Source organism: Typopeltis vanoorti, chromosome 12, assembly GCF_054136105.1.
Source record: "Typopeltis vanoorti isolate ZY-2024b chromosome 12, IOZ_Tvanoo_1.0, whole genome shotgun sequence".
Classification (NCBI taxonomy): Eukaryota; Metazoa; Arthropoda; class Arachnida; order Uropygi; family Thelyphonidae; genus Typopeltis; species Typopeltis vanoorti.
In genome coordinates this window covers 84,119,775-84,136,328 of record NC_143560.1, presented here as the reverse complement: position 1 = coordinate 84,136,328, position 16,554 = coordinate 84,119,775, and the positions used below count along the sequence as shown (strand labels likewise).

General features: G+C 37.0%; 1 protein-coding gene across 1 annotated transcript in view; it reads left to right on the top strand.

Annotated features, from left to right (window-relative positions):
* Nucleotides 1-16,554, top strand: part of LOC150100948 (glutamate receptor ionotropic, kainate 2-like) — a 369,413-nt gene that overhangs the window by 180,064 nt on the left and 172,795 nt on the right. The window contains exon 6 of the mRNA XM_090401147.1: nucleotides 40-207. Within this exon, the coding sequence (XP_090257273.1) occupies nucleotides 40-207 (168 nt within the window). The remainder of the gene's footprint in view (nucleotides 1-39; nucleotides 208-16,554) is intronic.

Here is a 16,554-nt window from a genome sequence, read left to right as displayed (position 1 = left end):
GCTATTGAATCATTACATTTGCATTTTTTATTCTTACAGGATCTTCACACAATAGACACAGAAGATTTCAAGTATGGTAAAGTAAATATTACTGCCCTCACATTAGTTGATGAAGATGGACTTCAATTTCAGAGTCTCTTGAATGAAATAAATGCTCGTTTAGCAAGATCAAGTGAACAGAATAGCACTGTTTTGAAAAGCATAAAAGTAAGTTGGCATATTTCTATAATAAAATTGGGTCTATTATTGTTCAATGAATTTTAATTTAAATGAAGCTTTTTAAAATTAATAAAAAATGTATTAATAAAATTAATGAATAATTAAAAATATAATAATATAACTCAGCAGCTTTATCAACAACAGATAAGCTTGATGTTGATAAGGTTGTGTAACTAAAATGGGAATGGGATACATCACTTGTTGTTGTCGTGTGGAATTCCCCCAATTTTCCTCATTCATCCCTTAGGACTGACTGAGCCCTCCAAATGAAGGTTTTTAAGTATGTATTTTTGAATGTAGATCCTTGTGTGTTCACGGGCCAGTTTGCCTGTTCTGAGGGATGAAAACCCAAATTTCCAGATGAAAAAAACCCTTTACCTCCATATGAGACCGGCTAACTCACCTTTCATTGAAAGAGACCAGATGGTTCCTCATGTCATGGATGAGAATTGAACCCAAGTTTTTCCAACAAAAGGGCTTCATCTATACTGACTGAGCTACAGAGGCTCTATACACCACTTGTATATGTGAAGGAACTAACAGTGTCCTCTGCTTGATAGTGAAGTGAGAAATTCCTGAAACTGAGTGTCCCTGGAGAGAAGATTGGGGTGGAGAGAGTCTCTGCAAAGGTATCAAAAAAAAAAAAAAATGGAGTTTGCATTTCAGAGATGGTGGTGGAAGTTTTGAAGAGATTGTTTATAATAGGAATATGAGAGTAGTAATCTGGGGCCTTACTACTTGCTCTGGTGGCATTGTTGTTTATTTTAAATTGTCAATGACTTGAGGTTTAAAGGGAGATATAGTTATCTGAAGATAATATAAACTTGGAAAGAGAATTAGCAGAGGAGCCTGGTGTGATGTTAGTTCAGATGGATCCCAGTAGGTTGGTGCTGTGGACAGACAGAGGAGTATATTAGTTCAAGTGTTGTTTGGTGTCAGTTCAAGTGCTGGTGCAATTGGTTGTCTTATGCTTGTCAGCTGATTGGCTGGGTGGGCATCTCAACTTGGTGGTGAAATCCCAGGTGTGAGACTTCCTCATTATACTTATTAGAGGCTTGCAAAATGGCTTGAATAGGCAGTGTTCATTCTTTGGAACAGAAAATAATACTCCACCTGCAGTATTAGTGCATTATAAGTTTGCAAACTTCTACAGGTGTAGATTATCCTCAAAAATCAGATATGGAGGTGTAAGAGATTGGGTCTGTGGAGGGGAAGGAATGGTGAATAAATTGGTGAAGCTTTGGGAATATGTCACAACAGTTTTGAAAGTTACAAAAATTATTGTCAATACACTGAGAAGGATAGGATTCTTACAAGTTAGAATAAGAATATAATTAATGTTAGTTAAAACACAGAAGTACAGGACACAAGAGAATAGAGAAGAAAGGATGTGTTGGTTGAAGTTTAGTAGCCGTACTGCAATAGTTTTGAAAATTACCACCATGAGGATTGTTGCCATATTGAGAAGAATGCTGAAAAGTGATATCAAATATTAGTTGGTCAGGATCATGAAATAAATTGGGGGTAGAGGGGGGAAAGTGATTTGTGAAAGAGGTGATGTGATTGAAAGCAATAAGTTGGTGAGAGGAACTTATCAGATAGATGTAGGGGAGCATTGCACATGATTGTGGGCGATAGAAGAATATGACATTCATTCTCCTAGAATCAGAATAAGTGTTGAGAGGAAGAAGCAGATTATTTTCATTGGATTAGAAATAATGCTAATTTTAATCTATTAAGAGCTGTTTGCAAATTAATTTAAATGTTATATTATGAAGTTGTATGGAAGATTAACAAAATAATGATTGATAAAATAATAGATAGGTGACGTGAAATGGGTAATGATAAAAAAATAATGGGATTAATAAAAAAACAGATAAGCAATTAAAACTCTTGCAGCACAATAAAAAAAGTTATATTATTATGTAGGTGGTCTGAAAAGTTCTCGGCCCTGACCATAGATAACAATGCTATCGGAACGATTTTTTTTTTCTAAGTTAGTACATCTGTCATAAGTATCTATGTGAAATTGCAAGTCATTCTATCAAGTAGTTTGTTTTATACAGCTGTCAAAGCATAAAAAGTATTGTCTGTATCCCTTGAAATGGATAAAATTGAGTATCATGCAGTTATAAAATTCTTTGTAAAAGAAGGTTTAACATCAAAAGAAATTCATTCGAAGTTCATAAAAGTTTATGGGCACTCTTCTCCTTTGTTTTGGAGAATTAAGAAATGGGCTGCCGAGTTTAAACGCAGCCGTACCAGCCTTGAAGATGATCCACGTGAAGGATGCTCAAAAAAGTGTAACAACACCAGAAATCATTGATCAAGTGCACGATATGGTATTGGATGACCAGTGAGTCAAAGTGTGAAATTCATGAGACTATAGGCATTTCAAAAGAATGTGTAGGATATATTTTGCATGAAAAATCAAATGAAAAAGCTTTGTGCAAATGGGTGCCGCACTTGCTCACAGCAGATCAAAACCGCACTCGCATGAAAATGTCTGAACAGTCCTTGGAGTGTTTTAACAAGAATAAAACTGATTTTGTGTGTCTCTTTATTACTATGGATGAGACTTGGATTCACCATTACACACTAGAATCCAAACAGCAGTCAAAACAGTGGACAGAAGCCAGTTGTTCAGCGCCAAAAAAAAAAGATCTTGTTGAGAACCACTACAGGGATGGGATAATGACTCTGGAGCATCGCTGGAATAAATGTATTAGTCTTAATGGAGATTATGTTGAAAAATAAAAATAATTTTGAAATTATAAATTCGTTTTTTTCATTGTTAGACTGAGATCTTTTCAAACCATCCTTTGTATTATCATTATTGTTGTTGTTTTTGTTGCTGCTGCTGTGATAATCAGTGCACTGAGTAGAATTATGCAAAACGTATTGATGTTTAATGAGTCAGTTGAAGTGCAGGATTAAGAAATCTCAAAAAGGTTGATGGGTAAAATAGTTATTGCTGCAAAATGGTTGGGAGGATTTAAAATTAATACTGAGGCTTCAAATTACAGTCTAGTTTGTGTATCTGAAGTGGCATTTAATTTGTTGAGGGTATTAGGTTAATAGAAGGAAAGTTCTCTATGGAGTTTATCATTTAAGCAAAAGTCAAATTTTAGGAATTTACTTATGTATTTATGTATTACTGGATAACAGATGTGTTTGACAAGAGGAATGCATTCACATGATATATCTAACTTGTCTTTTACAGCTTACTATTTGAATAATTTGGTATCTAAATTGTTTTATAGCCACTACTGTTTAACGTATGGGATCATAATGACATTGGGGCAGTGGGAGTTTAATTAAGGGCAATGCAGTTGTTTGCATGTGATTCAAAGTTTGGAAGAACCATGAGGAGTAATACTGAATTCAAGTCTTCCAGGAAGATTTGAATATGTCATTCATGCAAATGAACAGCGTAATCATTCAGGGACACATTGTGGGAGTTTTGTGCAAAACGATGACAGCAATTCATTATTGAAATGATGATTAGAAATTTGATGGATAAAAGGAGGTAATTGTACAAAGGTCTTAATCAAACTTCATTTAGACTCTTTACACAAATTTGTTTGTGGATTTTGGAGTAATGAGAAAATTTTGGAGTGAATACAGGGATGAGGAATTATGATAATATCAACTTTCTGGAAGGATAGCTATGAAGACATTTTGAGGGAATGCCAATTGTAGAGCTTGGCTGATGTGATAGAAATGTATAAGTTGGTGAAAGAATTTATACTGGATTGATATTGAAAGTATTGTTCATAGAGTAGAGGTGAAGAGAGAGAGAAAAATTTACCAACTTATATGTCTCAATTGTATTTCCCCCCTACTGTTCACAAGACTCTGCAAATGACATTCCCTTGATTTCTCCTTATACTCTACATTCCAGAAACTACCTTAGTCAATCTCCTCTGAACCTAATCCAGTAATTCTCATCCCCATGAAAACCAGGTGACTCCAATCTTTGAGTCTCTTATTTGGTTTTAAAACTATGTGGGATTTAATATCCCCTTAATTTAAGTAATGTTTTCATTGCCGAAATGAAGCTTATTAGCTCTTTATACTTAAGTAACTTAATGGTTGCACCTGTTTGGAAAACTCGTTCGCAGAGTATATAAGTTCTTTTCGCTATACACTTTGGTATTAGGTCTAGCTACTCACTGATGAAGCCTCAAAAAAGGCTGAAACCGGTCTGGGTAGTGACCTCCCTCCATAATGTAATAACAGCATACATTTCCTAGGAAATGTGTTTTTACATTATGGAAAATACCTAAGAATAGCGATCTGAACTTCCCCCACCTTTGCAACGAGTCGTCCGGTATTGTACTACGTACTAGGATCACTTGCATTGGCTAACGCTAGTGTCGCCGATACTTTATAGTTTACTATATTTGGCAAGAAACTCTCTGATTCCAATCTTTGAGTTTCTTATTCGGTTTTAAAACTATGTGGGATTTAATATCCCCTTAATTTAAGTAATAAATTAGGGGATGTTATCAGGCTAAAATGGAAAAAAAATTTCATAGAATGGTAAGGGGGAATAGAACAGGAGGCCATCCCTGTAAACTGTATAAGAGAGGTGTGAGCAAGTTCTTTGCATAGAGAATGGTTGGTGAGTAGAATGCATTACCTGAATGTGTTGTGAATGTAGATACATTGAATCAGTGTAAGTCATGGTTGGATGGGCTTTGTGTGTGATGGTGTGTACTTCCATGATAAATTTCTGACTCCATGGAAGTCAGATGTTAATAATAATAATAATAATGTGAACAGTTTCCTTGCTATCATTAACAGTACTCTCTCCTCCTCCTCCTCCTTCTGTCCTCACAAAAGACATTGTACCCATCCATTTCTATTCATGTCAGGATTTTGTTCTAATTTTCTTTCTCATGTTTCACTTATTCAACAATTTTTGGTATATAAATTAATTAGGGAAACAATTTCATCTGATGCTTCTAAACACAGCATTTCACTTTAAGATCTCTAATCAGTCCTACTCATGCCATTTCTCAGTTGTGATTTTTGCACATTTGCCCATTTCCTCCCACCTTTATCACCACTTGCTCCCATTTGTTTTATCTTCTCAGATTCAGCTACTCTCTTCACGTCATAGGCCATCCGATTCCTCTGCTGTCAATCTATGTACACACATTTACTACTGTGTCTAACATCCACTCTGTTTATGCAATGTTATCTTTTCCATCCACCTCTCTCTCTCTCTCTATTTCTCTGTCCATCTTGCATTGCTGTTCTCTCACTCTCATCTCTCATACTGCTGTTCTCTATATTCACAGGCATTTTAGCCTCATGTGGTTTTTCTTTATACTGATTTTTTTTTACATCACCTCTTACTTCTGATCTTACCAAATCCATTTAAATGCAATCCATCATCTTTGTACAGTTTCATGCTTCCTTCACATCAGAAAACTACCAACATACCATTTATGATTGCTGCTTACCCTTGCTCATTGTGACACCTTGGCAACACCACCAACCTTTCCTACCACACTATTATCTTTTACTCTCTTCACTAACTTCCTAATATCCATCCAACCTCACATTCTCCTTCTGTCCAAATCATGTATTCTCACAACCACCACTAGCTCATTTACTTTTCATATCGAGAGTGTCAATCACATTCTCTCTTGGAAAGAAGACTTTGTGGAATCTCATTTACCACCCCTTTAATAATGGAATCTCCATACATCACAACTCTTGAGTCATTATTTTTTTTTTTTCTCTTTCTTTCATTCTGTACTTTTGCACTGTTTCATTTGTATCCACTAAACGTCTGATTTTATTTCTTATTCTGATCAATTCATTGTTTTTTCTTGCATTCTGGCAATCATACCCTCTCTGATTCCCATGCTCATTTTGTTTCATTATATGTACTCTCTTAAATTCATGCAGTTTTCACTCACTTCTGTTCCATGATTTGTATTCTTTTTCATTCCCACTTCCTTTTGTTCTTTCAACTTCTTTCACAGTCACATTTGCAATACTTATTTTCTCTCATTCTTCTGCTTAATACTACTGACAACCTTATCATTATTATTAACATCTGACCTCCATGGAGTCAAACGACTCATTGTGGAGGTCTGTACTCTCTTGTATCTGATATTCCATAGACCTGACACTGACTTAGTAAAACTTCCATGGACCCTCTCCAATACATTCTCATCCCCCCTGAAAATCAAGCAAGCGAATCTGTATACAATAGTCTATATGTGGCCTGATCAACACTTTATACAAGGGAACCATAATCCCTTGGCCACTGCATATCAGTGTCCTCTTCATTATTGCCATAATCTGTTGGGATGTTCTTATAATTTCTCCACAAAATCCTTGGCAACCTTCTCATTGGAACTTGCAGATTCACCATATATTTTCACACTATGCAGTGCAAAATTCTGCTTGAATCTCATGAACCAACTGGAAGAAGTGTTGAATTTGTGGTTGTAATTGGGTTTTTCTTTCTCCTTCAACATGTTTAAGAGACTTAGTGCCTTAGCAGTTATGGTCATAGTGCTAAGAGGTTATGTTCTTTTGGTTCAGGTCCTCTATGCATGATGGAAGTACCTTTTCCAATCACTGATAAGGCCTTGTCGTTGCTTCGTTACTATCGTTGAACTTGCAACTTCATTTCAAGATCAATCGTTCACCTCTTTTCTGTGATTCTTCACTAAGTTTCTTAATTGGGTGTGTAGGGACCATGTTGCACAGAATATCAAGAAATATTTAATGATAAATACACAAATAAACACAAATAAGTGTTTGCCGGCCTGGTTGGCTGAGTGGTTAGTGTATCCTCTCTCCAGCCAAAAGGCTGCCGGTTTGAATCCTGCCATGGATGTTTGTGATTGTCTGTGAAAGTAGTGGTAGTGGGTGGTAGATGCCGTTGGTGTAGTTGTGGTTCATTGCAGTTGGTGGATTGAGTGAGTGGTAGAAACAGAGTTGTAGAGCAGATGCCCTCCCTCAAGTCTTTGGACTCCCTGGAGGTATCATGTAATAATAAAAAAATAACATATTTTTCAAACATAAAATCAACGGAGGAACTGTTGAAGCCAAGTGCTGACTGCCGAGGGAGGTTGCTGCCGAATGCACTGTTGCTACTGCATTGTTGCTGAATAAAAACCTTTTTACTTTACGCTTGCTTGCGTCTTGTTTGAAAGTATAGTTGAAAATGTTATTTATTCCATTATGGGATCAGACATATCTTCGAAAGGATGTAACTCGAACGGGCGTAAGTCAACGGATGACTATATATATATATCTTCTAAAAATAAGAATAGTTGCTGGGCAGCATCCATACCCATCTTAGTTTCAAATTATTGAATTAACTTCTCATCCACGTCTTTTATTTCATACCATAGGCTTGTTTGCTTTGGAACAGCCTTCCTCATATTTTCTTCAACAGATACAACTTCCAGCTCTTCAAGAAACACTATAACAGATTCGTTCTTTTTTACTACTCATTAGTCTTCTTCAAAATAAAAGTAGTGTTGTGTTGTTGGGAGGGGAGGAGCATTGAGTAGCAAGTTTTATCATGTTTTATGATGTGAAGCACACACATGCACGCGCGCATGTGTGTGTGTGTGTGATTGACATTAAAAAAGAAAGAAAAAGAAAAGAAAAAAGAAATGTATGCTATTGGGTTCTAATTTTGGACCACTACTGTTCATTGTATTTGTTAATGATGTTTCATGGGATTCAAAATAGATATTGAAAAAAAGAAACAGTAACAAAAATTATAAAAAATATCAAAAATCAAATAAAAAATTGTAAAACAACAAAAATTCATGTTAAAAATGCAAATAGAATTTAAACTGGTAGCTCATCAATACTGCCTACTTTAATTGCTTTAACTATCCAAATTACACATTGCATGCATTATAATAAATTATGGAGAAACTATCATGTCAGAATGACTTTGCCATCATCATCATCAATTTCCTGAAATGTACCACCAATACCAAAATAATTATCTGATGTTTCAATTCTTATATCATGGTCATCATCTGGAGTAATACACACACACACACACACACACACACACATACACATAAATTCATACAAAGAGGCAAGCTACATATTACAATGCACATAAAAAGCCAGTCACACTAATTTGGTCAACTGTTTACTCCACTGTTCTGACCTCTGGTGAAAAAATAAAAATATGCCGATCACCATGTGACCATTAAAGAAAGGATACACATTACGTGATTTCTTCAATCACAAGTGATATTTGTGCTTTCATCAAATCTGATGGGATGTGAAGGGGTAGTGAAACACAATATATAGCCTCTCCTACTCAAATTCCAATCTCACGTACTCATGGTCCACCCTGTTCTAAAAGTACAAACAAGGCACTGCCGAGTGGGTAGTTCTCCTTCCAGATGCACTGTGGAGGTCACCTCGCCTCTCTGTAACTCTGACCGCAATCTTGTATGGGTCTCCTCTCTCATAGAATGCCTTTTCCCAACCACTCCTAACCTTGCATTCTCTGGCACTACAAAGGAGCCAACTGGAATGACCTCTGGAATTTCCTCCTCCTTTTCTTGGTAGACTATTGTTTCTGCTCACCTGATCCTAACACCTGCTGTGAACAAGTTACAGAAATTATTCTCATTGGTATGAAGACCGTTCCCAATTCAAAGCATAATCCTCATCCACTTTCCAAGCCCTGGTTTAACTGAAAGTGTACCAAAGCATTCAAAGAAAAAAATTTAGCTTACCACAAGTGGCTCACTTCAAGAACTCCAGCTTCATGCTCTACCTACACCAAAGCACACAACATATGCAAATCACAAATCCAAATCTGATTTTATAAAGGCCAACAGCAAAATACTTGTCTCTTGTCCAAATGGAAGCCATGCCTTCTGGTCCCTTGCTAAGGCTATTGGACACAATTTTTGCTCTCCTGCACTTCCACCTCTTTCTCCCTCATTCTTATGGCACTACTGTTATTTCACCCAAAGATAACGCTGACCTCCTGGCATCATTCTTTTCCTCAAACTCCTGCATTGATCACCAAGGGAAATCACCTCCTACCATACTGGAATCCAAGCACCATATGCCTCCTTTAGTTTTTTGACAAAAAGAAATCAGGAAACTACTAAAAAAACTTGGATATTAAAAAGTCTTCTGGTCCTGATGGCATTTCTGCATTATTCTCACACACTGTGCTAAAGAATTAACACCCATCCTGCATCATCTCTACAATTTACAATACACATCTGGTACTTATCCGAATGCATAGAAGCAATCTCGTCCCCATCTTGTTCCTAAAAAGGCTTTTAGAAGTCAACCATTAAACTACCAACAAATTGCCATCATCTCAGTCCTCTTCAAAATGATGGAGAAAGCCTCCACTTGAGGCCCACCAATTAATCAATGACTACCAGTACAGGTTCTGCCAAGATCCACAGCTCACCTCGTAGCTTACATCACCCACCACTGGACACGTGCTGTGGAAACATTTGGAGAAACTCGTGCTGTCACCCTTGACATTTCCAAAGCCTTCAGCCATGTGTGGCATTGTGGTCTGATTAACAAGTTGCCATCCTTTGGTCTCCCTGCCACCATCTAACTGGGTAGTCAGCTTTCTCTTTGGTTGTTCTCTGCAAGTCATGATAGATGGATCCCTCTCTTCAAGCTTCACCATCAATCTGGAGTGTCTGAAGGCTTTGTTGTATCACCTACTCTTTCTCTTGTTCATCAATGACCTACTCACAATCACCACTAATACTGTCTGCAACTTTGCTGATGATAGTACTCTCTATTCTTCAATGGAGCAAGAACAATCTTATGTTGAATGCCAACAAAACATAGTCTTGCCTTTTCTTGTGCAAAAAAGATTCTAGCTCACCTACCTTTGTCCTCGGTAATACACAAATAACCAGAGATCAGATCTTTCTGCTTGGACTAACATTTACCTGTAGTCTTTCCTAGCATAAACACATCACATCAGTAGCCTTTTCAGCATCCAAGAAATATGGCATTCTCTTTCGTTCAAGAGCCTATTGTACACCCAGCTAACTCTTAACTATGTATACATCCTAAATCCTCCAATGTTTAGAATACTACTCACATGTTTGAGGTGGTGCACCTAAAACTTCCCTTAAATCCTTGATACCATCAAGAGGCGAGCAATTAGGTTCATTCATAGGTGATCCCTCTCTTACTGATTCACTTCAACCACCCTCTCTCTCTCTCACTCTCACAGATGCAGTATTTCAGCACTGTATCTACTCTGCAGATACTTCCATGGTCACTGTGCGACTCAAAGCACACTGAACCTGCTGCACCTCTTCCTCTTTTATTCCGTCCACCTCTGTCCTCTGGAACAGCTTTCCTCGTGAATAATTCTCATGCAATTGCAACTTGGACTTTCCCAGCAAATGGCTAGTTATGAGGAAATTTAATTTACGAGGGATGTCCAGAAAGTAAGTTCCATTTTTAAATATTTTCAATGCAGCGCTGTGATCGCAATGGTGCACATGCATGATGAGTTTGTTGATTCATTAGCAAGGTGTTGGTGCCATATTCAGACATTCTCACAGTGCATATGCTTCTTAGTGTGTGTTTATAATGTCTAAGAAAATCGAATCGCCTGCCTCATGTTTCATATTCATGTCTTCGTGAAATTGTATTGGAGAAACTGAATTATCGGAAATTGTTTACAGAACAACACAAAGTGAATCGGCTGGGCAGTGCGTTGTAATTTTTGATACGCTACTTTGAGGATGGCAATGCTTTCCTGAGCAGATGAGACTTGGGTGTCGCACACAAGCCCTGAATCCAAACAACAGTCCATGGAATGGAGGCACACCTTATCACCAGTTAAGAGAAATTGAAGACAATGGTTTCCACTCGGAAAATCATGTGCACTGTGTTTTGGGACAGACAAGGAATTTTGCTGGTAGACTTCTGGGGTCAAGGCTCCACAATCAACGCAAGTATGTACTGCCAAACCCTTAAGAAACTGCATTGTGCAATCCAGAATAAATGATGTGGCGTGCTTACCAGGGGCGTTGTTTTGATTCATGATAACGCCCGCCCATACATGACTGGCATAACACAACAACTTCTCTCCACCTTTGGCTGGGAACAATTCCATCATCCCCCATATAGTCCTGACCTCGCGCCATGCAACTTTCACCTGTTCAAGCATCTGAAATCTTTCCTTGGCAGGCGGCGGTTTCAAGATGATGACGAGGTCAAAGAACCAGTCAATATGTGGTTGGCGTCACAAGTTTGTGGCAACCTTCTACAACGAAGGTATACAACTCAGAATGACTGCAATGATAACTAGAACAGGCATAGGGTAAAACACTTGTAAAGGCTTAGGCCTATATCAAGTCTGAATGAGATGTCTGGACGTGATGTAAGGGTAGTACTGCCCATAACCAGTACAAAATAAATAAATAAATAAATAAAATGACCAGTAGTGTAACGCAATGATCATCCTTGTTCCAATGTTATTCAATCAGTACATTAATGACATTGGGAAGGATTTGACAGGCAACATACAGCTATTTGCTGATGATGATGCAAAGATAAGTAGGGTAATCAGGAATGATGCTGATATTCAGTACTTGCAGAATGATTGGAATAGGCAGAATTGTGACCATGAGAAAATGAATGTCAGTTCAATGCCAGTAAATGTCAAGTCATGCACTTTAGCATGATTAGATATCCAATATCATATTATGTTGTTAGGATTATGCTAGAAGAAACTGATTAGGCTGGGGTTCTTGGAGTGTTAGTAGGTAGGAAGTTGAAGTTCTGGGACCATGTAGCAAAGATTGAAAATACAACTCAAAAGATGATTGCAATGCTGAAGCGAACTTTGACATGTAAAGATAGGGATGTAATTTTGCCTCTTTACCAGACTCTTTTCCCAAGGTGTGGTCTCCTGGTTTCCATTGTGATTCTGATACTGTGGAGACAGTGCAAAGAAAAGTGGTTAAAAATAATATCAGGATTGTGAAATACTGATTATGAAGACAGATTGAGAATTTTTAGACTGCAGACACTATCAAACATGAAAAAGGGGGTGCATGATATGATTGAGACATACAAACTTCTGAAAGGGTCATATATGGCATTTCAGTTGATGGAATTTTTATTTTATAGAGGGTTGGGAAAGGACAAGAGGGCATCTTTGGAAGTAGAGAATGAATACTGCTAAGAAAGGGGGGGGGGGTCTAGATTTTTCTCTCATAGAGTAGTGCATGATTGGAATGGATTGCCATTGGATATTGTGTGTGCAAGCAGTGTGAATGAATTCAATTGTATTAGCTACATCAGAAGATCTACAGTGATCAGTCAAATCAATAAATTAAATTTCAGAACAATATATGAGAATATCAAAAGTAAAGACAAAAATAACAGCTTTCCAAGGAGAAAACCCAGTAAGTAAAATAGTGATAGATAATAAAATATTAGAACAAATAAATACTTTCAAATATTTGGGCTATGACTTATCATATGAAGATGAAAAAGATATAGACATTAAAATATCAAATTTTGTTAAAGTAAATGGCATAATAAAATATTTAAGTCATCCTTGGTACAAAAACAGACCAGAATCAGACTATATAACAGGGGTGGCCACAACGTGGCTTGCAAGCCGCATGCAGCTTGTGTCCACTGGTCTCATGGCTCTTCATGATCTACCAGAAAAAAATAAACAAAAAGAGAAGAGGAGAATAAAAAAGAAGAACAAAGTTAAAAAAAAAGAGATAGAGAGAACAGAGAGAAAGAAAAACAGGGTTAATAAAAATTACATCATCATCATCATCATCATCATCAAATTCCTGCCATGTACCCTCAAGGGGTGTACAGGATATGATAGTACTACATGAAAAAAATTACATCATTATTAATTTCCTATCTACAATTTTCCTCCAAATCAGTCTGTTACTTGTCAACACTCCAATATTATCAGCTCTTATATTTTTATCGTCTAAAGCACTTTGTACCGTATCAATCCACCTATACCTTGGTCTTCCTCTCGGTCGTTTTCCTGCCAACCTGGCAGAGAACACTTGTTTTGCTAATCTTTCCTCGCCCATTCTGTTTAAGTGACCATACCACCTGAGATTAGCTCTGCTAACGCATTCCTGGATGCTGCCAATGTCAAGTTCTTTCCTAATATCCTCATTTTTAATATGATACTGCCATTGATGCCACCTGTTCACGCCTATAATCTTTCTCAGGACTCTCATATCTGAAGTCTCTAGTCTTTGGTCAAGTGTTTTACTTCTGACCCAGCTCTCAGATCCATAAGTTAAAACTGGTTTGAACACTGTCTTGTATACAGCTAATTTAGTGTTGCGACTAATTTCTCTCTTATTCCATATGAATTTATTCAATTGACTTCCCACCATACCAGCTTTACTGATTCTGTTGTCTATTTCTATATTTAATTTACCATCTTCAGTAAAAATCGTGCCTAAATAGCTGAAATGTTTTACTTGTTCCACAGGTTCTCCATTCACAACACAGTTGACATTTTCAATGATTCTGCCTATTTTCATTGTCTTTGTCTTTTTATTGCTGACCTTCATACCATATCTATTACAACAGCTATTCAATTTAGTCAGAGAATCTTGCAGACTTGTAGCAGATTTATTTAGAAGTATAACATCATCTGCATAAAGCAAAGAGCTGACATTAACATCTCCAATTTCGATATCATGTTTAATACCACTTTCCTTCATAATGCGATCCATATAGATAATGAATAACAGAGGGGATAATGTACATCCTTGTCTCACACCAGATTTAACATTAAACCATCTTCCTGTACTTCCTTCAATTCTAACTGCTGACTTACAACTCAAATAGATACTAAGTATTGCTTGATATAATGTCCCTTTGACACCATATAACTGCAGCGTATTGAATAGCTTCTCTCTTGGCACCTTGTCATATGCCTTTTCCAGATCGACAAAACTTAAATACAGATCTTTGTTATATTCCCATGCTTTCTCGACTATTTGTCATAAAGTGAAGATCTGATCCTGACAGCCTCTATTTGGCCTGAATCCAGCTTGTTCTTCACCAAGCTTTTCTTCCACAATTCTTCTCAACCGTTTCTCAAGTATACTTGCATAGATCTTGCCAGGAACACTCAGTAGGGAAATACCTCTGTAATTCTCACATTCGGTTTTATTTCCCTTTTTATATATGGGTACTATGAGAGCTCTACTCCAATCATCGGGAATTCGTCCCTCTGTCAAGGCTTTCTGAACTATGCAGTGCAGCCACTGTAAGACTCTTATACCACCATACTTCGGCATTTCTGGTCGAATATCATCTATTCCTGCTGCCTTTCCACATTTCAAGCCTTTGATAGCTTTTTCTACTTCAAGTATGGATATGTATTCCTGACTGCATGCCTGGTCAGTGTTTTTTACCACTGTGCTGTCATCACTGCTTGTTTCATTTAGCAGTTTTTCAAAGTAATTACTTCATACTTCAAGGATATCTTTTTCTCCCATTTTCATGTCACCTTTATCATCTCTAATTCCTTTTATAGCACTCTTTCCTCCATTCTTAAGCTTCTTCAACAACCTCCAGAATATTTTGCCACCTTCTTCATATTTATTTTCTATATTCTTGCCAAAGTCCTCCCATGACTTTTGTTTAGCTAGTTTTACACAGTGTTTAGCATTCTTGCATTTGTCTCTATATTCTCTAAGAGCACAAGCTGACTTATTTGACAGGAACTTTTGGTATGCTTTCTTCTTTTCCTTCACTGCCTCTTTAACCTCCTGTGTCCACCAGGGAGTTCTGATTTTTTTATCCTTACAAACAACCTCACCACATGCCTCTCTGGCAGAATCAATCAATGTTTTCTTCAGAGTTTGCCAATGAATCTCCAAGGTTTGATTCCTGTTCTCAAACTCTTTCATTTTTCCTTCAATAATCTTTGTGTATTTTAGTCTACAGCTCACATCTGAGAGCTGCTCAACTTTTATTCACTTTAAAACTTTCTTACATGTTATTCTTTTCAATATGAAATTCAATTTTATCCTGCTCAAGACTAAATAGTGATCACTTCCAATTTCAAATCCTCTGTACACTCTGGTGTCCTGCACCAGGGAGAAAACATAACTGTCAACAATAACATAGTCAATGAGACTTTTCTTATTCCTAGCCTCTTCTCTCCATGTGAATTTGTGCACATTTTTATGTTGGAACATGGTGTTTCAAACACATTAAATGAAGTTTACTTTGAAGAATTAGAATTTTAAAGTTGAAACACGATAATTTTAGTTCGCTTATTTACTAGTAGAGACCTTCCTTGTATCCATTTTCTTAGTAAGCTCCTTAAAAGTAGGTGTGTGATTAGTCAAAGCAATTCTTAGAAGCTCGTTACAACCTTACCATATGCACACTTACTTACTCCTGTACCATCGCATCAGTCGAAGATTGCGGCTCTTCTACCTCTTACCTGAATTATTTTGGCTCCAAAAGGACTTGTAGTTGGCTATATAATGTTCTCTCTTAACCAACTTTATTAAATGGAACTGAAAAATGACCATAAAAATGGATTCAAACAGCATAAATGAATTTCTCAGAAAACAGCTGGATATACCTAGCGGGACTATAAAACAAATGAAGAAATTTTACAATCCCCGAATATAAAACCAATTATCCATTATGTAAGTAAATATAAACAAAAATGGTTAGAACATTTAAATTGAATGGACAATAGTAGACTGCCAAAAATACACTGGTGTACTAAACCTAAAGATGAACACTATTTTTGAAGATTACATACCGCAAATTCAGATGAATCAGTTTGTGACAATTTGTATATCTGAAGATTTTGGGTAGAAAGCAGGTACACATTCATATTTTTGAATTGCATGCAAAGGAGTTATGTGGTTGCACTCAACAGGATAATAGGCTGTGCTAATTGAAGGAAGTTCTTTTTGTGAAGGAATAATGTTGCAAACATGGATGTCTTGTAATGTCTCAAAGACATCATCTGGATGATTTCATCCAAGGAAGAATTATTGGAAAGCTTGAAGAAGGCTGCAGAATTATGAATATTGCCAGACAGTTTGGAATCTCACATAGCATTGTATCCAGGCTCTGGGCAGCATTTCAAATCAATGGAATGTGTTCCAGACATTTGCTTAGACGTCACCCTCGCTCTAAAATGGAGCACAAAGACAGATTTTTGGTTATTAATAGCAAAATGTAATCGACACATCACTGTGCAAGTCAACTCCATTCAAGCACAGGTACACAGATATCTTGACGAACTGTGGCAAGATGTCTGCAACAAGTATTCCTATA